At 60.4% G+C, this 23,503-nt stretch overlaps 1 protein-coding gene across 11 annotated transcripts in view; it reads right to left on the bottom strand.

Moving 5' to 3' along the window:
• The window catches only part of ANO1 (anoctamin 1), a 165,992-nt gene that overhangs the window by 56,943 nt on the left and 85,546 nt on the right, over nt 1-23,503 (bottom strand). For all 11 annotated transcript variants that reach the window (XR_011495216.1, XM_044762091.2, XM_044762090.2 and 8 more), the window contains exons 3-7: nt 19,943-20,275; nt 6,894-6,992; nt 5,968-6,119; nt 4,303-4,357; nt 2,160-2,211 (exon numbers count right to left, since the gene is read on the bottom strand). Coding sequence is in view for 10 of the 11 variants with exons in the window: in XM_044762091.2 (XP_044618026.2) it covers nt 2,160-2,211; nt 4,303-4,357; nt 5,968-6,119; nt 6,894-6,992; nt 19,943-20,275 (691 nt within the window). In the remaining variant the exon portion in view is untranslated. The remainder of the gene's footprint in view (nt 1-2,159; nt 2,212-4,302; nt 4,358-5,967; nt 6,120-6,893; nt 6,993-19,942; nt 20,276-23,503) is intronic.

Here is a 23,503-nt window from a genome sequence, read left to right as displayed (position 1 = left end):
CCAGGGTCACGCCCGAGGCCCCGCGCTGGAGGCAGTACAGAAAGAACCACACCCGCGCCTCTAAGAGGGGCATTCGGGCACCCAGCCCCAGAAGACAGACCTGAGAGGGGGAAGGCAGAGCCTACATCCTCGGGGACCAGCGCTGCCTGAGCAGTTTCCGTGCAGCCCTCTGCCGGCAAGGAACCCTCTGCCTGGCCGAAGTGGCTTTTTAAAGGTGGTAAGCGGCTCAGGGTTTCAGGGGCCTGGCCAGCCCACCCTTGACTACTCCGCTGTGAAACCAGCGGGAAAGTGACTTTCTAAAGTCCGCTTAAAAACAGACCATCTCCTTGGTTAGTGACCTGGAACCGTCATGGCATCTGAGGGATGCTTAGAAATCCACACCAGAGAGAGCTGGGGGCTCACACCTAAAGTCACACGAGTGAAACATTCATCTGTGATAAAAAATGGACGTGGGGTCCGATTTAGGCCCATTGGCTCCTTACTGTAATAGAATGCTCTCAACACAGTGCTGCCACAGGGCCTTTGCACAGGCTGCTCCCTCTCACTTTCTTCACGTCTCTGCCCAAATGTCACATCAGAAAGGCCTTCTCCAATCACTGTTTCTCAGTCCCCCTAGCACTTCTGGTTTATCCGATTATTTATTATCTAATTCCCTCTCCCAGAACATAGATCCCAGGAGGGCAGGGAGCACCTGGGACAGAGCCCGGCAAGCGACAGAATCCATCAATACTTGCTCCCAGTGGAAGGACTGACTTTGGAGTGAGGCTTTCAGACAAGGCACCCACGTGAAGAGGGGAGAGAGGGACGCTCAGTCCACCTGCTCTATCGCCAGGCGCTGGAACCAGCACTGCGGAGAACTGACGGGAACAGACAGAGACACCCACCTGTAGGAACGACCCGGAGCGGGGATCGGCTCTAGCTGAGAAGCCCCCAACCCCCTCACTCTGCAAACCTTCCCAGCAACCACATGAGTTTCTGCTGGAAGAGACCCCCCAGAACCCCCCAGGGCAACCGAGGGCTGAGACGCAGTGCTGGGGCTAGATACCCGCCTCCTGCCACCTCTGGTGAGCTGGGCCCCAGGGGATAGTTGTCCGGGCTCTTCTTGACCCCTGGATGGGGCCCCCACGCCCACTGATTTAGGACACAGGCTTAGAGATTTCAGGCCCAGAAGGGTGTCCCTGTGACCGACCATTGGCCATACCTGGAGGGGTCAGCCCCTGCTCCCTATATCCCGGCCTGTCCCCGGGCCTTCAGCTGCCGAGGGTGCCCCTCCTCCGCCCGCTGTCCCACCACTTCCCACCTGCGAGGATCCTCGCCCCCAGCCGGCCAGAGCCTGGCTCCCACCAGACCCGCCCTGGGCCCCTAGAGCTGCAGCCTCGCAACTTCAGACGTCTCTACAGCGCAATGCATTGGGCCGTTAGCACAGCGCTCGGAGGGGCACAAAGCGGCTCCGGAAGAAGCGGGAGAGGGCCGTGCCGGGCTCTGAAAGGTTCTGCTTGAGCAAACTCAGCCTGCAGCCCTGGGCCAGGGACCCAGCCTCGGAGGGGGGTGGGGCGGCCCCTCGATGTGCTTTTATCAGGAAGGTTTTGCATCTCTGGCTGGAGGTGTTCTGTAAACGGGTCCCCAAGGAGCCCACTGGGGATGTTTTCGTGGCACGTTCTGGATTCAGGGTGTGTGCCGAGGCCTGCTCCTTCCCGCAAGGCCTGGCGGGGGCTGCCTGGGCGCCATCCCCTCTATGCCGTGTGCCTGCCTGGCTGCGTCCAGCCTGGGAGCTGGGTGGGGGGGCTGCTTTGAGCTATTGCCCCCGGCTGGAACCTTAACTACTTCCTGCTGGACTGTGAGGGTCAAGAGAGGGTTAAGACACCTCGGGCACCCCTCAGCTTCCAGCAGCCAGGATTCACGGCCTCTGCAGTGGGGCGGTTCCACATGCCACCCGTCATGTCTAGACTCCTAGACTCAAAGAGAAGGATGGCTCGGCGCTTAAAAGAGCCGGGCCGTAAAACTGCCCTGCAGTCCTGAACAGCTCTCCTGTCTGACATGGTCACACAGGCTTAAATCAAAACCCTCTGAAACGGCCGCCCACCCCCCACGGAGACGATCCAGAGGCGAGATTACCGCTGGGCGGCGGGCGCTGATCTCGAGCGCAGAAATGGCCTTACCCATGCTGTACTTGGCTTTGGTACACGTCGTTCTTTTCAGAATCTCATAGACCTGTTGTGGAGATAAGGAGGAGCGGGTAGTGACTTCAGGCAGCGGCGGCGTGCAGGAACTCTCACGCAGTCGGTCACCGCACGGGATGCGGTTGACCCTCACCAGGGGACGACGACCTCCCAGCATCCCCTCCAAGGATGCTCGCAGGCACAGTGTCAGGGGCCCGACGTTCTCAGGGACCAGCAAGTGCACCTCTGAGGGCTCCCACATTTCGGTGCCCTCGGTGAAGCATCAGCTACGAGTCATGCTGGTGTCCAGGGTGAAGAGCTGTCCCCTGTGCCCCGGGCGATGGGTGACTGTCCCTTTCCGCTGAGAGATGAGTTGGAATTCAGAGGCAGGAGGGCCCAGCCAAGAGGACCCCTCCTGGGTGTAGCCCAGAATGTGCTAGAAACCCCGGGGGCGGGCAGGTCTCAGGATTCCATTCTGCACCGTCAGGAGGCAGGAGAGCAGCGGGCACCTGCGGAACCCCCTGAAGGGTCCCACCCCACCCCCACTCTGTGCCCCCATTATTAATGAAACATTTCGCCTGGTGGCCTGGCAGTCTGCCTGCCTGGGTCTGAGGTCCGGCTCCATCTCTTGCAGCTGTGTGGTCTTGGGCAAACTACCTTACTACCCCGTGCCTCAGTTTCCCCATCTGCAAAATGGGATGGAAAGCAGTGGGCCTTATGCCAAAGATGTGTCGTGCTCCAACAGCCTTCCAGTGGCCCCCCAGGCCTCACCTCCCCCATCTCCATCCGTGCCAGCAACCCTGGCCTCCGTCACTCAACAAACCCTCTCCCAAGGCCGCAAGGCCTCCGCCCTGGCTGTTCCATCTGCTAGAAGCGCTTGTCCCCCAAGATCTAAATGGCTTCAGGGCCACCTTAACTAACAGGCCCAGACAACATAAAAATCTGGGGTGCACCCACAGACTGACACACAGGCCTGTGACTCAGTTTCCCCAGCTGGCCATTCCAATTCTCTCCATCTCACAATGATGAAGAAAAAGTGAACCCGTTCAGGGGAAAGCTGTGGCTGGTTCCCCGTCGACGTCCGAGGGGGAGGACTTCCCTCTTACGGACACAGGCCAGCCCTGAGCTATGCCGGGCCAGCGATGTTTTTGCAAATGTGAGTTCCTCATTGTTTATAATTATGACTTAATTGCTAAAGGAATCAGCTAATAATAAAAATCACGACAGTGGCTCCGTTCCGACCTGCGCCCAGGTGGCCCTCGGTGGAGGCGCCCTTTGAGCAGGAAGCCAGAACTGTCTTTGTTCTGACATGGGCTCGGGGACTCCCGAGCTCACGAGGCTGGGAGGGGATGCTGGGACCCGGATCTGCCCGTCCCAGCGGCGGCCGAGCCCCCATGTCAACGCCACCTGTGCCTTGCACCCCTGTCCCGCACCTGGCCACCTGCCAGTCTCGGGATGTGACAGGGGAAGCTATTTGCTCAAGGTCAAGGGCCTGCCTCCTCCCAGCCTGCACCTCTCCCCGGGGAAAGACAGAGCCGCAGCCGGGCTTGGCCGCGAGGTTAATTTCTTGTTTAGAGAAAAGTTGGGTTCCGGGCCATGCACGGCCCAGCTTGGCAGCCGGACAAGTTGGCGGCCGATGGATAAACATTCAGCCAGTATCTTGAACAGGGCAGGGTGGCCTGGTCAGGTTTCAAACCTCAGTTTGCTCATCTGGCAAAGCCCCGTAAATTTACCCCAACCTCTGCCTCCACTGCCCATCATCCTGCCAGGCCCGCCTGCTCGGAAACCTCCGGGTCCGGGACCTGACAGACAGGAATGGACGGACTCCGGGAAGGGCAAGTGGCAAGGAGGCTGGAGGGATGTGCTGGGAACAACACGCCGAAACAACCCGAGGGGTCTGGAATGCCGCTGCCTCCTTCCTGCTGCTCACCCCCCATCCCCCAGCCCTCTCCTCCTCGGAGCCGGCCCGGGGCCATGGCCCTCCCCTGGGCCCCCGCAGCTCTCTCGGTTTCATGATTCTAATTATTTCTTTCGCAGACAATTAGAGCCGGCTCCCACCCAGAGGAGTTTCGCAGAAACGAAATGATCATCTGCCTCCCTGGGGGGGCCCCTTGCTGGAGTGATGCCCACGTAGGATACTTACTATTGTGCTCCGGGTTTTACTGTCGAAAAAGGAATCCTTGTCAGACAGGTCAAATCTGTTGAAACATTGGGAAGGAAAAGGAGACACAGTTCACTGGAGTCGGTTCTCCCGGTTTCTAAGGCCCTGGGAAACCACACCGTCCCCATTAGCTGCCACTGTGAAATTGGCAAGACTCCGTCCACATGCCCGGTGGGACCCCACCCTGGGCATCTGGAACAGCCTATTTTATCTCCGGGCCCCCTGCCCCCTACGGGTGGCTCAGAGACCGACATGGGTGGGAAGGGACCCCCACGGCAAGTGTGGTCAGCCCTCCCTCCCCAAGGACCCCTGCTTCCTTCTGATGACACCCTCAGCCGGCAGTTCTGAGTCTCTGCTTCAACACCGCTGAGGATGCGGACAGTTTCATTATCATGCCACCATCAGGCACGTGAAATATTTAACAATTTCCAAATAGTTTTGGTCCTGAGGTCTTGGGCCCCATGGAGATGGCCTAAGGCTTCCTGAGGGCAAAGGGATGTCTTTGGGACATGGTATCCACTCCCCAAGGTGCTCAGCACAGGGCCAGGGAGGGCAGCTGTAGGGGGGTCCATCCCCAAGGAGCCTGGAGACGAGCTGGGCCTGGCAAGGCAGAGGATGCTGTGGGAGTCAGCCGGCGCAGAGCCGAGGGAGGCTGGGGGTCCTGGAAGGAGGGTGTCTTCTTCTATTACTGCCCAGGGGCCTGTGTCCTGGAGCTGGTGGAAGGAGCTGGGCTGGGGGCTGCCTGCTTCTCCCTTATTTCTTATCCTCAGTAGGGTTGGGAAGCACAGTGGAGGGAAGCATGCGGCCCCTGCCCTGCGATGAACACATTTGCCAGGGCAGAAGCCCCAGTTCCAAGCCCAGGCAGGGTTCTCCAGGTCCCGCGGGGCCAGTGGTGTCCAGGAGCCCTCCCACCCCTCGGGGCACGTCATGCAAGTCCCACTGGGTTCCCAGAGCCCCCTCTTTCTATTCCCATCACTGCCCCCGCTCCAGCTCTGCCTAGGGAGCTGCCACGGAGGCCTCGCAGCTGCCGCCGACACAGGTGGCTGTGCCCCGCTGCCCCTCGGGAGCAGGGGAGGAGGGAAGGTTCCAGAACAGGTGCAGCTCTGCCAGGCAACCCCGCCGGCTGCGAGTCCCTGGGGCCTCAGGACTCCAGCTGGGGCTGCTTTTCAGTTCCTGCCTCCCAGGGCTCGCTCGGCAGCCTTCAGGGGGCTCCGTGAACCAGACCCTCTGGTCGGATCACATCCCAAGAGGGACGGAGTCGGTGGGAGGGAGGGGACGCCCAGCCCACTGCTTTGGGCTTTAACCCAAGGCCCACACATGCCCTCATTGGGGCCTGTGCTGGTTTCCCAAGTGTCACTAAGCAGAAGGACGAGACTCTTGGCCCCCCTTAATTCCTCAGTTAACAGTGACCTTGGGAATCATTTCCAGGGCCTCTTCGGCGCTCAAGAACCACAAGCTCTGATGAGAATACGCTCCAGGGGCTGGAATTCCCACTTCTTTGGGGGATGGAGAGCTCCCTCTGGACCCCAGAGGGCTTCGTCCCACCATCTGCATGTCTCACGCCATGTACGATGACGCTACGGGGCGAAATCGCCACACGGCAGGGCCCTCGGGGAGGGGCAGGCAGGAGGCGGGGTCCCCACTTACAGGTGCTGCTTCTCCCGGGAGAAGGGGTAGGACAGCCTCTTCGTGGTCTGGGGTCTGTGCTCGGCCACCTTGGGCTGGATGGGGTCCGTGATTTTCTGGAGTACGGAGCTGATCTTTTTCAGGAGGCCACGGGTCTCATTAATGTGATACACCTGCACACGGGACCGAGAGGTGGAACCCACGTCATCTGCTGAGCCGTGACCCTCAAAATCTATTCCCCGACGGTCACGGAGCCATCCCACCACCTTAGTCGGCATGTCCTGGGAACAGAGTGCCGGGATGGGCCAGGATGGCCCTCCCCACGTCCCACTTTCCAGATAACCCCAGACAGCTCGGGGTTTCAGGAGGGCCCAGCCGAACAGGCAATTAAAACACACCCCAGAAACCTTTCCCCCAAACTTCACTCTGTTTCTGCAGAAATCACCGAGGTGATTCCGGTGGATTTGAGAAGCCGGGGCTGACATCCCCCCAGGGCACAGCTTCAACCCTCTCGCCGTCCTCCCCACATGCAAAGTAATTCCCGGGGACGCCTCGCTAAGCTTTGGGGGCCGCACCGTCGGACGGCCTCTCAGCCGAGAGTTTTCCAGCATTAAAAAGAAAAATTCCAGCTAGCTAGGAAACGTAACTAAAATGAGTCTGACGGATTTAGCCGAGACGTGGCAAGGACGAATGATCAGCGTGGGAAGTTTAATCGTATCTGGGTTCATGGTGCATCCCCTGGCTCCGAGCCTGTGCCGTCTCCCGGTGGGGTCTGCTCCGGGGTCTCTGTGACCACCTGGGCGGGTTATATCCTCGACCATCAGGACACTGGAGCCACACCGCCCTCCCGGGGTGGAACTGAACTTCACCCTGATTTCACGGCTCAGACCCTCCCCATGATACTCCAACCTGCACATCTGTCTTGGAGGAGAGACCCCATCACCAACCTTCTTCGTCGGCATCTTTAGCTTCAAAAACTCAGCCTCTCTGCACAGCACATTCCAGGGCGCGTGGATTTTTACGAAGCCAACCCCATGAATTTTAGTCTGGAAAGAGGAGAGATGTTCTCTGTCAGCGTGGGTGGACACGGTGTGGGGGCAGGGGCACCGTTTGCATCTTCGGGTGCCACTACGGTTCATCGGGCAGCTGCAACGCGTGGGGCTGTAGCCCGGCCCCTCACTCACTCCCCTGGACAATGCTCCCAGGTGCTGTTAGGATGCCCTCCTTGCGGATGGCGCAAGGAAGCTCCCCCAGGTCTCGCGGGAACAGTGAAGAGCCGGGAAGGCCTGGAGGGAACTCCCAGAATGCAACACCTGAGAGGTTTCCAGAGGGTAAGCCACGGGCCTCCAAAGCAGCCAGGCCACAGAAAAGGGCCTTCCACAGCTGACAGCCTAGGCCCTGTGACCAACTAGGGCACTGGGCGTCCCGAGTCCCCGAGCAGGGACAAGGAGGTGACCGTGAAGATGGCCTTGTCTGGGCATCTTCGTCTGTGAGTTCAGGCCACGCCTCCGCCTGCGCCTGGCCTATTGCCCAGGTTCCCGGCACCTGCACGGCCTCCATCCTTACGAGTGTGGGCGGCCTGGCGCGGGGGCTCGAGGACAGGCCTGAGTTCAAGTCCAGCTTCCCCACTAAATGGCGGTGAGCTTGGACCAATCACTGCTCTCTGGTCCAGCGTGTCTGAACGGCAGGGATGACAGCCCAGGGTTACTGGGGTAACCTTACGGCTTCGTGCGATCTGACCCCATCGGCCTTCCCCAGCAGCTCGACGAGGAAGGCACGACTACTGCCCCGGCACAGATGGGAACACTGAGGCTCAGAGAGATGGGGCCATGGGCTGCCGTCCACCAATAATTCAAACTAGAATGACCGTGGGGTCCAGCAACCCCACTTCTGGGCATGTACCCGGGGGAAAGGAGACCGCGCCTCGGAGAGATGTGCACCCCGCGTTCACTGCAGCCTCATTCACGACAGCCACGAATGGGAGCACGCAAGCAACCGTCAGCAGAGGAGTGGGCACAGAAAACGCGGTGGATACACACAGCGGAAGATTATTCAGCCACAAAAAAGAAAGGAGTCCTGCCAGCTGCAAGGGCGTGGATGGACCTGAAGGGCTTACACTAAGTGAGAAAAGGCAGACAGAGAAAGACAAACACTGTGGGATCGCACTTATATGTGGAATCTGAAAAAGTCAGACTCATAGAAACAGAGAACGGAACGGTGCTGCCTGGGGCTGGGGGAGGGGAAACTGGGCAGATGTTGGTCAAAGGTCATAAACTTTCGGTTACAAGAAGATCAAGTCCTGAGGATCAACCGTGCAGTGTGACGACTCGAGTTCATAATTCGGCATCGGATATGGAAAACTGCAGGGAGCAGATCTGACGCGTTCTCGCCACACACACAAAGGGTTACCCGTGAGGCCATGGATGTATTCACGCTCTTGAGCTCGGAAGTCACTCCATGATGCATCAGATCATCACATTTTACACTTTAAATATACATGGTTCTATTTGCCAATGATGCCTCTGTAAAGTTGGGGGAAGAAAGCCGGGGCCCAGCATCTCGCAGCCGGCAGGTGTGGGGCCCCCATTGACCTTGGGCCACGCTGCCCGAGTCCCCACTCTTCATCTCGGGTGAGCCCACCGTGCCCCCCGACGACTCTGTGCTTTTCTCTCTTCCCCCTTGGATTTTGAGTTTCAGAGACCCCCTTTGTCAAGTGAACAGCGACGACGCGGTAAAAAGCTTTCCCATCAAAGACGTGTGGACCATGAACAGACTTTCCAACTGCCCCCCCCGAGGTAACCGGGGTGGCCCGCGGTGTGGATGTCACTGCAACAAAAAGCGAAGAGACTCGAGGTTTCCCTGAGCCAGAGAGGGGTCCGCGGCCCAGCAGGCTTCTCAAGGCTGAGGGTGTGGGCACAGCACAGGGGTGCGTGGCAGGTTTTTTGGCAAAAAGCGATGGAGGGTGAAGTCACCGGGGGATGACTTTTAAGAAAAAAAAAAGTACTCAGTGGGCCAAAGACATTCACCCACCGGAAGCTGGCGAAAACTGATGCTCCCAGGAGCCCAGCAGGCCCGGGCAGCTTCCAGAGATGAGAGCTTCCGGGTCCAGCAGAAAGAGTTCCAGCTGGCTGGCCGGATGGACCTGCTCTGAGCCTTCTGGTGACCCCACCCCGCACCCCGCCTGGGGAAGGGGACCTTCCTGGACACCAAGCTCCCTCTGGGGCTGCTTTTCCACCCCAAGAGAAGGGCCAACACCTGCTGGGGGAATCCTGGCTCATGCCTCCACCACTGAAGTGGACACTGAGGCCGCCAGGCTGCCCCCCAGGCCCGGAGGAGCTGTCCTTTCATTGGGGCCTCCTCTGCAGAGCCCCAGCACTTGGGCGAGTCCTGCCTTGTCCCGGGGCCCCTGCGCTTGCTGGCTCCACTGCCCACAGCAGCATAGGGTAGACACTCCACAAGCGTTTGTTGAATGACTAAATGATGGCCAAGGATCACCACCATCATCACAATAATAATAATGATGATGAGGTTGAGAAGGCTGAGATCTCTGAGCACTTATGGGCCCGTCCCTGCTTCACACCTTTATGTATCTTAACTCATCGATTCCTCACAACACATCTGAGAGGTGGGTCCTCCCGCTGTCCTCATCTTGGGGCTGAGGAAGCTGAGGGGCACATGAGCGAGCTCATTCAATGTGTCCTGGGGCTGTCATGACAGATGACGACAAACTGGGCGGCTGAGAACAGCACCAATTCATTCTCTCTCCTGGTTCTGGAGACCAGACTGAACTCAAGGTGTCACAGGGCCGCGAACCCTCTGGAGGCTCCAGGGGAGGGTCCTTCCTGCCTCCTCCAGCTTCTGGGGCTCCAGGTGCCCCTGGGCTTGTGGCCGCGTCCCTCCAGCCTCTGCCTCTGTGGTCATGTGGCCTCATCCTCTGTGTGTCAATCTTCCCCTCCTTTCAATTCCAAGGATGCTTGTCCCTGGATTTAGGGCCCACCCTAAATCTAGAATGTTCTCATCTAGAAACCATTAACTTAATTACATCTGCAAAGACCCTTCTTCCAGATAAGGTCACATTCGCGGGTTCCAGGTGGACACAGCTTTCGGGGGCCACCACTCGGCCCACTGTGCTTGTCGTGAAGCTACGGGTCAGAGCCCCACATGGCCCTGTGTGGGGCGCCTCGAGAAGCTTCCAAGAAGCATGGCCCCGGGAGCCAGGGCCCGAGGCTGCTTTAAGGAGACAAGCCAGGTTGCAGGAGCTCAGGTACAGGGACCCGAGGGGCAAGGCTCAAAGTGGGGGGGATGCAGGGCACGGGCTTGTAAACTGACACATCCCAGCACGGGTGAGATGAGGGAGCCCGGGGGGTTCGGGCGAGGGGAGCCCAGATCCCTCTGCTGCCCTCGACGGGCAGGCTGGACGGGCACCAGGTGAGGCCACGGGACTTAGAGGCCTTGGGATGGGGTGGCTGGGGTCAGAGTCCTGCCCCATTCCTGTGTGGTCTCAGGGAAGCAACTCAACCTCTCTGATCCCCCATTTCCTCATCTGCAAACCTCTCCCATACTAGACTTGTTTCCCCATGGGGGGAGCCCCTGGTCCAGCCCCTCAGCTGGCAGGAGAGCTCAGCACAATGCGGGGCTCTGCTCTTGGCCCAGGAGCATCTCTCTGTGGCCGCCAGGCAGCTGAGACCACGTCTGCTCACGTGCATGGACTCCTCTGGCCAAGGAGCTTAAAGGCAGCTCCCGGGCCCTGGGAAGCCCTGGAGGCAGTGGTCCCTCCTTCCCGGTGGGCATGGCACGGGGTCGACCCCGTGGGGCAGCACCGAGCGGGAGAACGGACCGCGGACAGCCCACGTGCCCGAGCCCGTCCTTTCCGGTCGCAGGCACAGGTTTATTTCCGTGCACTGCCCACCGCACGCACAGACCCAAAACACACTGTCCCGAGGCCACGGGGCGCGCCCTCGCGGGGGGCAGGGGCCAGCGCTGAGGCCACCTCCCTGGGAAAAGGCGCTCCTCTGTTTACGGGAGCAACGGGGTTTCTCCCAGGAAACATCTGGCGGGATTGGGGAAAAGGGTCGTGGGACCAGTTTGGCGAAAACACACATGGGATGTTTGAGACCGGCCTGCCCGCCTGACCACAGCCCGCCCCCAGCAGGAAGCAGCCGGGAGATGGCTGGGCCCCCTCTTCCCGCCCGGCGCAGGCAGTCCTGGCCCCGCTCTGGCCCTCGTGCTGGGGCACTCGGAGCCCAGAGACCCGCCGTGGCTTGGGGGCCGGGAGAGCCCAACCGCCCAGGCCACAGGCTCTGGAGGGGACAGGGTCCCCCATGGTGCCCAACCACAGGGATGGGGGCCGCCGAGGGTGCTCACGTGAGTCCACAGCTCTCCCAGCACCAGCTGAAGACGTTTAAACCTCCATTCCGAGCCCAGCTCGCAAAAACTGTGACCTCCCCAGAATCGTTTCCAGCATCTTCCTTTCAAAAGGAAAAAGAAAATCACAAAAACCCAAACGGAAACACGCCCCCGGGGGATTTGTGCTGGTTGAGGACGCCAAGGGGTCCCCTCTCCGTCCCCACGGCCGCCTGAGGGCCTGGACGTTCTCAGCCACGGTTGGCCTGAGTCCTTCCAGCATCCATTGGAGGCTGGAGCTCAGGCTCCGAAATTGAATCAGTCAGGCCTGAGTGTGGGCGGGCCCTGGTTGCCCTCGGCTCCCGCATGCAACACCACCTCCCCAGCCACCTGACCCCACAGGCTGTGCATGCCCCGGAGGGCGCCTTTCCTGAAACCAGGGAATCAGGGGGCCCCAGGGACCTGCAGCCACTGGGAGGGGCCTCTCCAGACAGCGCCCCATGTGCACAACTCTCCCCTGGCTAGGGCCAGGCGGGAGCCCTGGGGAGTGGGCTGTGCACACAGCAGAGACGCACAGCCCTTCCTGAGCACAGTCCAGCAGGGGAAGCCCGGGGGGGCTTGGGCCAGACCCCTGAGCCCCCCAGGGCCTGGGCGAATTCCGTCTCTCTCCATCCTCAGCACCCCCAGCTCCCAAGGAGGACACCCAACCCCCGACGGGGTGTCGTGAGGCTGAGGCCGAGGGCACAGGACCCCTCCAGACTCTGCCCTCGGAAGGCCCGGGGCTGTCCCCCGGGAGGGGTCCTGTTCTCCGGCACGAACAGCTTTTCAAGGCTCGAGCCGCTCGGTGCCGCGTCCCCACTCAGTGCCTGACGGCCAGGCTCGTTTTCGGCAGCAGTGGCTGGCGTGCGTCTGCTCTTCCTGTCGGCACGGGCGTCCCGCACGGATGTGAGCTGGAACGCTGCTTCTGGGGCCGGATTTGTCTGTTTAGTGGACCTATGTGTGCCTGGCACGGAGTAGGCGCCCAACGATATTTACTGAGCAGCCGTGAAGGAAGATGGGGGACGGTCCCCGCCGAGCACCTCACGTGCACCAGCCGAGGGTGCCCCGGCACCTGGATGCTCACGGGGTCCTCTCCCTGACCCCCTGCAGGTAGCCCTGTGTCCACATTGATACACAAGGACGAGGGCCCGGGGGCAGCCTGGACCTCCAACCCTGGGCCGGCTCTGAAACACGCCTGCCCTCCCCCAACATGGCTCCTGGAGGGGACGGGAGATGCTCTGTCACCGGGCGTGAGTCTGTGTGGAGAGGTCACCCGCTAACTGGCATTTCCCACGTCGGGGTTACTGCTGACCACGTCTACACTGCCTAGGAGAGCAGCTTCAGATCACTTGGACACGGTCCCCTGGCGCACTGATGCAACCAGGCCTTCTGCATCATCTTAGTGCGGTCGGGACTCACTCAAGGGAGCGGGGGACCCGACCAAATGCCATCTCTGCGGGAGGCCAAGGAGGTGCACAGGGCTGGGGTCAGGGGCATCTTACAGAAGTTTCAGCCCCAGGCCTGCCCAAGATGGGGAGGCTAACAGGAGACCACCCCCAAGGAGCTAGACCCCCACATGAGACCCCCCAGAAAGGGCCTCCCCCCTCCAACCCCAGGAAATTGCAAGGAGGGTGGTCCTGGTGCGAGCAGAGAGGGAGGAGAGGATAAAACTACCCTGGGAAGTCCTGGTCCCCAAAGGCTACGGCCCCACTGGGCTGGGGGACCTCAGACTGTGCCTTGGGTTCAAGGTGGTTCCACCTGTAACGCCCTCGGATGTGTGACGGATGCAAGGCCTGAGCTTCTGGACAACAGCCCCTTCCTCCCAGCTTTGGGTACCTGCCACGGGTTAAGTAAGGATGGTGACCGGTGGGCAGCAGAGCCAGGCTCCCGGGGACGGGAGACGGCTGGAGGAGAGCCGGCCCTGGGGCCTCGGAAAGGATTAGATGGGTCATAAATCCGCTGTGCTCACCTCGTTTAAAGAAATAAACCTCAAGACGGAGAAGTTCTGCAAAGGACAGGAAACTATTAAAAAATGACACGGCCAACTTGGAAAAGAACCAAACAGAACTCCTAGAAATAAAGACGCATCCTCACAAGGATGAAAAACTCAACAGACGCAGGGGCTGAGTTTGCAAATACTCAACCCCTCCGGGGAAGGGAAGACACACGGGGAAGAGCAGGGGGGGCTGGTCAGCTGTGCCCCCCCACTCCGCAGAAAGAAAACCCGGCCCTGAGGGGCAGCTGTGGTGTACACACTCCAGCAGGGGCCTAGTTCAAGCTACCAAAGGGTTAGAGGATTCCTGGTGGGCCAGGAAAAGGCTCTGTCACACCCAGCCCCGGAGGACACAGAATTGTAGCCGGGACAGCAAAGATGTCACCCTCACCACCTGGGACTCCCGAAGAAGTGTGCAACTGTGTCCGGGAGACTTGAAAGACACAGCTTTACAAAAATGTCCAGAATCCACTTTGAAAGAACTGTGCTTCCAAAAAACCCAAGACAGGCCCAAAGGAAGTCAGGCAGGGTGCCTAAAAGCCTTAGCAGAAGACTCGTGCGGTATAAAACCTTTAGAGGCAAAGAAATGAATGTGTAATGGTGGAATTATGAATGGGGAAATGATAGCTTCAGGACTGGACTAGAGGCCCCCAGACAACATGAAAGAGGCCCTTTTTTCTTCCCACGGGGGAAGTGCTAAGCCCAGGATTGGGGGCGGGGGCTGGAGACTGCGCGGTTCCGGGGAAGAGCATGAGGTTAGGAGCCGGGAGCTGGTTCAAGAGCTGGTGCTGCCCATGTCAAGCCCTGTGGCCTCGGTCTCCTCACTCCACGTCTCGGAGCCTCAGCCCCTTTCCTTCCAGCTTTAAGGGGGACGGGACTCCTGCCCGGCCCACTCACGGCGGGGTGAGGGGGCCACATGGGGTGGGGCCGGGGAGGTTTGGCTTCCAAACCAACACGTCCCCTGAGTCCGTCCATCTTTCTATCTGGTGATGCTAGGATCAGACCTCAGGTTCCTCGAAGTGGAGGACCCCCACCCCGGCCCCTGGGGCTGTGAGGAGGGGCCCACCATGCCCCCCTCCAGGGCTGAGGGCCGGCTTGCCCATCACCAGATGGCCAGGCCCCAGAACCACCTGGGACACCTGTGCTTGCCCACAGGCCTCGGCTGGAAACTGCAAGAAACATGTTGACCACGGCAGCCCTGCCCCCCACTCCCCCATTGCCTGGCGGGGGGATGAGGACGGGAGGAGTGGTCGGTGCATGGGGACCCTGCCCCTCCCATTGTGCAGGAAGGAAGCTGTCGCTCAGGTCACGGGAGCCCCCAGGGCTGCGGGCGAGGGGGTGTTTAATGCTCTCAGCCCTCGCCCACACTCCACGCGGAAGGGAAGTACTATTGCCTCCATTTTACAGATGGGAAAACCGAGGTCCAGAGAGGGGAAGCCACTCGCCCGAGGTGGCACAGCAAGGAGGCGGCCGAGCGGGGGTCTGAACCCGCACGGGGGGCTCAGAGGCCACGTCCTCACCACCCCACTGTGCACCCTGAAGTTTGTTCTGGAGACAGAACCCCATCCTCCCGCAGCCAGTTCCTCATTACTTGCTTTTCCAAAGCAACATCCACAAGGATGAGAACCAGATGCCGCGGAAGGACCACACCGGCTTCAGAGGAGGAACGCAAGCAACGACCGCGCCGGGCGTGTAGGTGAACCCGGACGGCAGCTTGAAAGCGAGCCGACTCCGCAGGGTTCCAGGGTCCGCGGCCCCAAGCACGCTGCCAAAGCCGGGGTCAAGTTCAACCTCCGGGCGGCGGGGGCCTCGGCCGCCCCGCAGCACACACAGCAGGGACTTCAGTGTGTGGCCTTCTCGGTGATGACCCGCAGACATAAATAATGTCCAGTGGGCTTTGAGGCCGGACTTGAAAAATGCTGATGGGCCTCCGTTGCAAGGAAACACGTTGGCTGCAAACAGCTCTGGTCCCTCTAAGGGGGCCCTGGGAAGAGACCTCACTGCAGTCGGGGCTGGGGGGGTGGGGGGGGCGACTCTCTAAGGAAGGCCTGGGCCTCCCGTCTCAAGGACCCTTTTCCTTCCTGTCATCTCCGCTCGTGCGTGCTGTGCCGGGGACCCTGACAGGGGACCCCTCTTGGACCCCCAGGCATGAACTGGACTTGTAGGGCCTTCCTCTGGATGAAGATGGCAAACCCCTTCTTGACACCCGGGGCCTCTCTTCCAGGCGCCCAGGAAAGCAGTTTTCAAATGGGGTTTCTCGGATCCCACGGAGCCTGGGTGAGGGAAGTGCAGGGGGCTGTGGGGGACCTGTGGTCCCAGCCTGCCGGCCAGGCTCAACCTTCATCTGTCCTACACGTGGGGGTTGTGAGGGCGAGTGTAGGCTGGGGTGTGCTCGGCGGCTCCTTTCCTAGGAACCCATCCCTCCCGTTCCACGGGCTCCGGGCCCACATGGTCAGGGCTGGGGTCTCTGTCTGTGGTGTCAAACAGTGGATTGGGGCTTGCGTGGATGTTGGGGGACCCTTCTCTGGGGATGTTCCTGCTGGCTCATGGGGAAAAGAGCCTGCACACTCTTCACATGTCAACGTGTGGTCCAGGGTCAGCCGCCTCCATACGCCCTGGGAGCAGGTCAGAAACACAGTCTCGGGCCACCCCACCCACCGAGTCAGAGCCTGCATCCTGACGAGACTCCGGGGTCGGGGGGGTGTCCTGTGCTACCCCGGGTCTGCAGGGCGGCAGCCAGGCCCAGGCCACCCGACCTGCCCTCACCCAACCACCGACCACACCTCCCCCACTCGCTGCTGGTACCTCTGGGGCCCTGCAGGAGCCACCCTGGTCCTTGGATAACCATCCTCGTGCAGAGTCAGCTGTTGCAGTGGGGTGAACGGTGGCCCCCCAAAAAAGACGTCCGCATCTTAACCCCTCGTATCTGTGACAGGGATCTCATTTGGAAATCGGGTCTTGGCAGATGCAATCAAGTTAAGATAAGGTTACAGTAGATCAGGGTGGGCCCTAAACGGAGTGACTGTGTCCTCAGAAGAGGAGGAGAGACACAGACACACACACGGAGGAGGGGGCCACGGAAGATGGAGGCGGAGGCTGGGGGGACGCAGCCACAAGTCAAGGAGCACCTGGAGCTCCAGAAGCCGGAAGAGGCAGGAAGGACCCTCCCCCGCACCCCGCACCCCTTGATTTTGGAGTTCTGGCCTCCAGAACAGGGAGAGAATCAAAGTGTGCCGTTTCCAGCCCCCTGGCTTGTGGTCCTGTGTTATGGCCGCCCCCGGAGACAGCTATGTGTCCCTAAGAACCGGCCCCCACTGTGTCCTCAGCCGGGTGGGTCTTCCATATGTCATCATGGGATGTCTTCACGTCAGTAGCCCCCCTGACTGGGGAGAAGGCAAGCAGAGGGTCCCGTCTGTGTGGGGGGCTCGCAGCCCCCGAGCAGCACAGCCTCGCAGACCCGCCGGCCCTCGGGAGCAAAGGCAGGTCACGTCTGTGCCGCTGGTGACCTCCACGTGGCTGCCCGGTCACGGCTGTGGAAGGCCGGGCCAGCAGACTCTGGAGGGGCCCCCATCCACCCAGGGGGATGGTTTATTCATCCTCCATCTCTCCAGCTCCCTCTTTTTGTTTTTGCCCCTGTCCAGCTTTGAAAGCCAGGGTCTCTCAACCAGGAGCAATGTGGGCCCCCAGGGGACAACTGGCAACGTCTGGGGACATTTCTGGTTACATGAGCAAAGACAGGGATGCTGCCTAGTATCAAATGCCGGCAGCGCCGAGCTTGAGAAAGCCAACTTCAGAGCAACGAGCTTCATCTTTTGGGGTCACTGAGCGTTTGGGTCTCTCATGGATTCTGTGGACTTTCCTCCCTGGGAAAATGCACATAAGCCCCCAATTTTGCTTCCAATTGGGTACGATCACGCAATTGGGCTCTCAGAGGCTATCTTATGTCCAAAATTGCAAACCGTTCCACCCCTCGTAATCTGAGCACAGCCCCGGGACTGACTCATTAGCAGGGCTATCTCTGCCCTGGAACCACTGGGACGCCGTCCGTCCATTCCTTCATCCCGCTGGCAGGGGCCCGCACACGCCCCGCGACCCACTCGCGCCCGGCCGGCCTTCCCAACGGCTGCGGGCTCTGCCTCTCGGGGAAGCGGGTGACTGCAACAGGCCACAGGACGGACGGCTTTGGCCGACAGCCCTGGGCCAGCTCATCCCGACGAAAGCTCCAGAATTACGGGGGAGGGGCGGCTTGTAAAACACGGTTCGTGGTTTCTGAGACCCCAGCAGGGGGACAGCACACGTCCAACTTCAGCCACTTGGACGACCTGAGTCGGTCTAGCCTACACCGCGGTGAGCTTTTCACGTTGAAAACGGCCCCACAGCTGCTGAAAAGGCTCTTTGCAACATAGCCAAAGTATCGATGACATTTTGGGGTCACTTACTGGGAAAACTAGACATTTTTCGTTTTTGGTGGCAGAATCAATGTCATTATACTTGCTTTGTATTTCAAAGTCATGAGAGAAAATAACGTTTTTGAAAAGATGTGGGGTGTAGTAGAAAGCCTCTTTTCTTTCTTCTCCTTGGGCACTGCCATTCCCGCTCAATGTGACCACTAATATGGGATGTGATATTAACACCAGCCAGTAAGAACTCGCCGTGTGCCAGACTCTAAGTTATCCACTTTCCTCACGATAACCCAGCAATGTAAACACTACTGTCATCTCCATTCGACATACGGGGAAACTGAGGCCTAAGCCGCTTAGTAAGTCTTGCAAAGGATGGGCAGAGAGTCTGGGATCTGGCCAGGGTCAGTCTGAATTACCAGACCTCGCGAGGGTCCTTTTTTTATTTCTTGAGGAAGATTAGCCCTGAGCTAACATCTGCTGCCAATCCTCCTCTTTTTTGCTGAGGAAGACTGGCCCTGAGCTAACATCCATGCCCATCTTCCTCTACTTTATATATGGGACGCCTGCCACAGCATGGCTTGCCAAGCTGTGTATAGGTCCACACCTGGGATCCGAACCTGCGAACCACGGGCTGCAGAAGCAGAATGTGCGAACTTAACCACTGCGCCACCAGGCCGGCCCCGCAAAGATCCTTTTAAGCATGAGATTTTAAAGTCGTAGTCAGGAGAATGATGACAGAGAAGAAATCCCTGGGCAAACAGACAAGGCATGGGTCTCAGAGAGCCCGAGATCACGGCTCTGCGCACCCAGCTCCCGGGAGAGGCCTCCGCCACCCAGCCTCACTCCGGCCTCTCCTGCCTCGGGCTTAGGGCTGGCCGGTGGGACACCATGAAACGTCAGCGAGAATTGATGGTTTTTCTCCTCCGAGTGGCCCCGGCTCAGGTCTCGGACAAGGGGAGACAGAAAACCCAGGAAGGCCCAGCACATCCCTGTCCACGACCGCCGCCCTCAAAGTCAGGGAGAGAGGCCCTCGGCAAGCTCGTTAGGATGGAACCTCTGCTTCCCGATCATCAAGCTTTCTAAGGTCCCCGACGCATCCTGGCAGCTGCAACCGGGACGTCCTCGCAGCAGAACCCACCCGACCTCTGAAGGGGCTGCCACCAGGAAAGACGCTCCGTGTCGAGCACAAGCTCCCTCCACCAGTGGATCGAGGGAGATAGAGGCGCGTGGAGCCTGGTTTACAGCTCTCAGGGGAAGCCTATCGACTTGTCACACAACAGAGGTCACACCCGGTTCCCTAACGATCAAGAGGTTGGCCATTTAGGGATGCAGGGGCACCCATCCAGGAAACAGCTAACTGAGCACAACCCTTACTTTAAACGTTCGCGCTTGGCTCACGGCTCCCTTTGTGGACCTGCTGGCAGACTTTTCTGCCCTTCACGTGTTGTAGAGACTTCTGCCGATTTGTGGTAAATCCGCACAGTGACAGCTCTGCGGGCAGGGGGCCTGGCCCTCAACCTTCACGGAAGCAAGGTTCCCCGTGCACAGAGAGGTTAAGGAGTCGGTGGGGGGAGAACCAGCAAACTGGCTGAGAAGTCGAGGGAAGCACCCGCCATCCGCAGCGCCGCCGAGGTCCCTCCCTCCGTCATGCACCAGACCTGCCTCCCGCCCCCAGGGCAGCCCTGTGTGCCAGGCGGGTCAGCTTACAGCTCTCTCCAGAAAACTTGCCCTTAGAAAGATTCCCAGGCTTTGCCAGGAAGAGGAGCCCCAGAAAACGGTGTTACGGTCAAGAGATCCCAGAGGCCTCGGGGGATCAGCCAGACCAACCTCTTCTTTTGACAGATTGGGAAACTGAGGCCCCGAGCAGGGCCACGGTCAACCAGCAGGAAGGCTCCCAGGAGAGCTTCGTGCTCTGGCCCTCGGAACGGCCACATCTTCCCAGGGAGGGAGCTGACCAGGGCAGGAAATGCCTCGACCCAGAAGGTCACTGCCGAGAAGGCCAGCCCCTCCCCCGGAGATGGGGCCTGGGGGTGGTTTGGGGCTCCCCAAAGCAGCCCGCAGGTAGGGGTCCCTCCAACCTTAACAAAAGTGGCATTTCGACCCCCTTTCCCCACGAACAGGGTTAAACCAGGAGCAGACGGCCCACCCCCGCTCCTGAAAATGAACCGCACGGCCCCCGCGGCCGCCCGCCCCACAAATCAACAAGCGGGATAGTTACGTCCTCATCCCGCTCCAGCTCCAGGCCGGCTTCCAGAAGGTTCCCCTCGTACTCCTCCCGGCGGAAACGCTTGTCGTCCTCATGGTAATCCATCGGGGGCTCGGGCTCGCCCGCTCCCACCGGGCCCCCCTTCCCAGGCAGGGGCTGGTCCTGCCTGCCAGGGCGTGCGGCCAGGGCGGCATCTGCGTGCTGCAGTCTCCTGGCCAGCGGCCTGTTGCCCGAGGGCCTCTTGTGATGGTAGACCAGGATATAGTCCACCTTGCGCTTGCCATCTCTGAAGTACAGGCCGTACTTGCATTCGGCATCGGGGTCCACGGACAGCGAGTTCAGCAGCTGTGGGGGAAAAGCACAGAGAAACCCGTTCATGGTCCTCAGAGGGCAGCAGTTTCAAAGCGAACTACTTCACCCGTGCTCCCTCAGTCATTCAACAAACATTCATGGAATGCCCACCAGGAGCAGGCACGGCTGAGAGGCTCAGACTGCTGTAGGCACAGCAGACAGGCCGTGCCTTCATGGAGCCGACATTCGAGAATGAGACATTTGCTGCTAATGACACACAAAGACGCCAGCTCACCAGTCCGCAGGCCTCCTGGTTCTACAGGGCCAGAGCAGGCTGGCCAGGAGGGGCCGGGCTGTGGTGGCAGAGGGGACCCCAGTAAGTGCTCTTTGCACACACCCACAGGCCGAGGCAGCGCAGATCCCAGCTCTGGGTCTGCACCTGCAGATCTCGACCCCCGATGGCCGGCGTGCACGGCAATGTTGCATCAAGGTGGCCGCAGGCCCATAACGCCCCTCCCCAGCCCGGCTCCTGGTGCTGGTGGGCGGGGGTCTCAGGGTCCAGAGGGCCGGGGTGGGGAGGGAGAGGCTGACAGAGCTGGGTAACGGTGCGGGCCACTGCGTACATGCCACTGCGTGCATAGCCGTGCCTCGGTTTCCCCACCTGCCTGAAGGGCTCTAGGGGGCCGACGAGACAGGAGTGTGGGACAGCGGATTAAAAATCGAGAGCTCACATGGTTGCAATGACGCACAGGTGCTGCTACAGGCAAACCCTCATTTCTAGAACTCTCATGGGATTTTGCGGGACTCGCGGGCAGACAGGTTAACTGGCGCTGGTCCTTGGAAATAGGAGGAACATAAAGGAACCCAGGCTGGGCGCTAGTTTCAGGAGCAGCTCCAGATGGCCGACGGGTCCTCAGAGCAGAGCCCCGCGCCCTGTGCCGGACCCCGGACTCCCACCCACAGGCTTCCCGTGCCTGCCGCCAGGCCTCCACCAGGTCTCCCCACCGGGTCTCCTCGGCCGCACTGGGACCCCAAAGGGCTGTGCCCTCGGCCAGGAGAGCAGCAGGAAGAGCCCCCACTGCAGCGGTGGCGGGCTGTGTCCACCGAAAGCGCCACAAGGACACCTGCAGGGGAAACCCCACGTGCTTGGTGTTTTTTTCCAAGCTGTCCAGCACTAGGGGCCGGGGGCCTGTGGGGAGGGACAGAAACAGTGACGGGGGCAGCAGAGGATGGCCGCTGCACGGGGAGGGACGCAGGTGGGCAGGGCCTGGTGGGGGGGGAGTCTGCCCCGCCTTGTGTGGGGGTCAGGACTCCTTCCCCAAGGCGAGGGAGAGTGGGGGCAGGCCCCTGAATCTCGGCCTCTCTGGGTGGTCCCGGGATGCTGCCTCCTGGAGACCCCACACTGCTCACAGCCTGACAGCGCACGGCCAGCAACCGGAGCTGGCAGGCGGCCGGGCAGAAGCCATCACCTTCGATCCACAGCAACGCAGGGCCTTCACAGGACCCACGCAGTGTGGACGCCCGGCGGGCCTGCATCCAGAGACTGCCGGGGGCTCAGCGGCCAGGACAACCGCGGGGCTGCCGGGTGAGGCCGGGAGGGCTCAGGGGGCGGAGCAGCAGGAGGGAGGCCCAGCCCAGCCCAGCCTCCACGAAAGACTCAGCATCTTCTGCGAGGTGGTGTTGCCGGAGAGGCAGGAAAGGGCTGCTCTTCTCAGTTCTTTGGGGAGGAAAGTGAGGCCGGGCGGGGTGCCCGAGGTTACAGTGCGCGTGGGAGGCTGAGCTGCACCTCTCAACAGCGACAGGGACCCGGGGAGACATTCGTTCCCGCACAGGGCATGTCCTCTCCCTGAGTCCCCACAAGCGGGCAGGGCGTGAGTGCGGGACACGGTTGGTCATGCAGGTGGAGGTGGGGTCTCCGGGCCAGGCAGGGCCAAGGGCACACCCGCCCGCAGCCGGCATCCGGGGTGCTCCAGACTCCCGGCATCTCTACGAGGGGCCCGTCCCTATTTTCCAGATGGGGAACCTCGGTCTTCCGAGCTGAGCCAGCTGCCCGTGCACTGGACCGTTTGTCCTTGTGTCCTGCCCGCACCACCTTCCCCAGCGCCCCCTCCCCGGCCCCCCGGCCTACTGGAGTCTGGCCACGCTCGTCCCCTCCTCCGCGTCTTTGCCACGCTGTGCTCCCCACCTGCACGCCCTCCCTTCCTTCTCTGTGCTTTGTAGATCTGCCTAGCTTCCCAGGCATGGACCAATGCCCTGTCCTCCGTGACACGGAGTCCCTGACCAGTCCAGCCAGGGCAGGTCTCGTGTGCTGGGACTGCTCCAGAACCGTCCGTCCACAAACTCTTAACTCACAGGGGCCCCTAAGCCGGGCGCAGGAGGCCGGCCCGGGGACCGCCCACACACACCTCCATCCAGAACCTGCTATACACGCGGCGGGCTCGGTACCCTGGTGGGGGCCCCAGAAATGCCCCTGGTTGGCCGGAATAGTGGCCAATACTGAATGAAGGCGACAGACAAACCCTTAGTGAACGGAAAGGCAGTTCAGAACGACCCCATCCAGCCTGGGAGCAGGGAAATTCACTGAGGGAGCAGCCCCAAGTCCCCCCCACCACGAGACAGGAAGGGGTTACGAGGTTCAGGCCTGCACAATGACCATGTGTCCACTGGGGCCTGGCCAAGGACCCTCAAGGCCTGACAGTCTGGAGGGGACAGAAGCTCCCCCTAAACATCTCCTCATGGGCGGGAGCGGCAGCACAGACGCGTCATCGAGAGTGGGCGTCCTCCTGCCTGCGTTTGAAGACCAGCTCTGCCACTTCTGGCTGTTACCCCGGGCGGACAGCATAATCCCTTTGTCCCTCTGGATCCCTCTTGGTAAAATGAGGGTCAGGGAGGATAACAAGATCTCCTTCCTCTAAGATGACTTCCTTCAAGAAGTTATTGGACAGATTCAACACGTTATATATGTAAAGAGTTTACAACAGGGCCTGGTATACAGTGAACCCACAACAGAAGTTTGCTCTAAGTCAGAACTGAGACACAAGCACAAATAAAGAATGAGGGGAGGACAGGGAAAAACAATCTCATGGCCAAAGTGGACCACAAGTGAAAGATGGCGGCAGCGCCAGATCCAGACTTTTAAAAGTTACCAAAGGAAGTTGGATACTCCTCTGGGACTGGCAGGAGGCAGGACTAGGTACTGGTGTGAGAGTCCCAGATCCTGCCCTCAGGCCTGGCCCTGACACTGATGCGTTGTGTGATCCTGGACAAGTTGCTTTGCCTGTT

Source organism: Equus asinus, chromosome 17 (assembly GCF_041296235.1).
Source record: "Equus asinus isolate D_3611 breed Donkey chromosome 17, EquAss-T2T_v2, whole genome shotgun sequence".
NCBI lineage: Eukaryota > Metazoa > Chordata > Mammalia > Perissodactyla > Equidae > Equus > Equus asinus.
The sequence above is the reverse complement of the archived record's forward strand: the minus strand, read 5'-3'. Positions and strand labels throughout refer to the sequence as shown.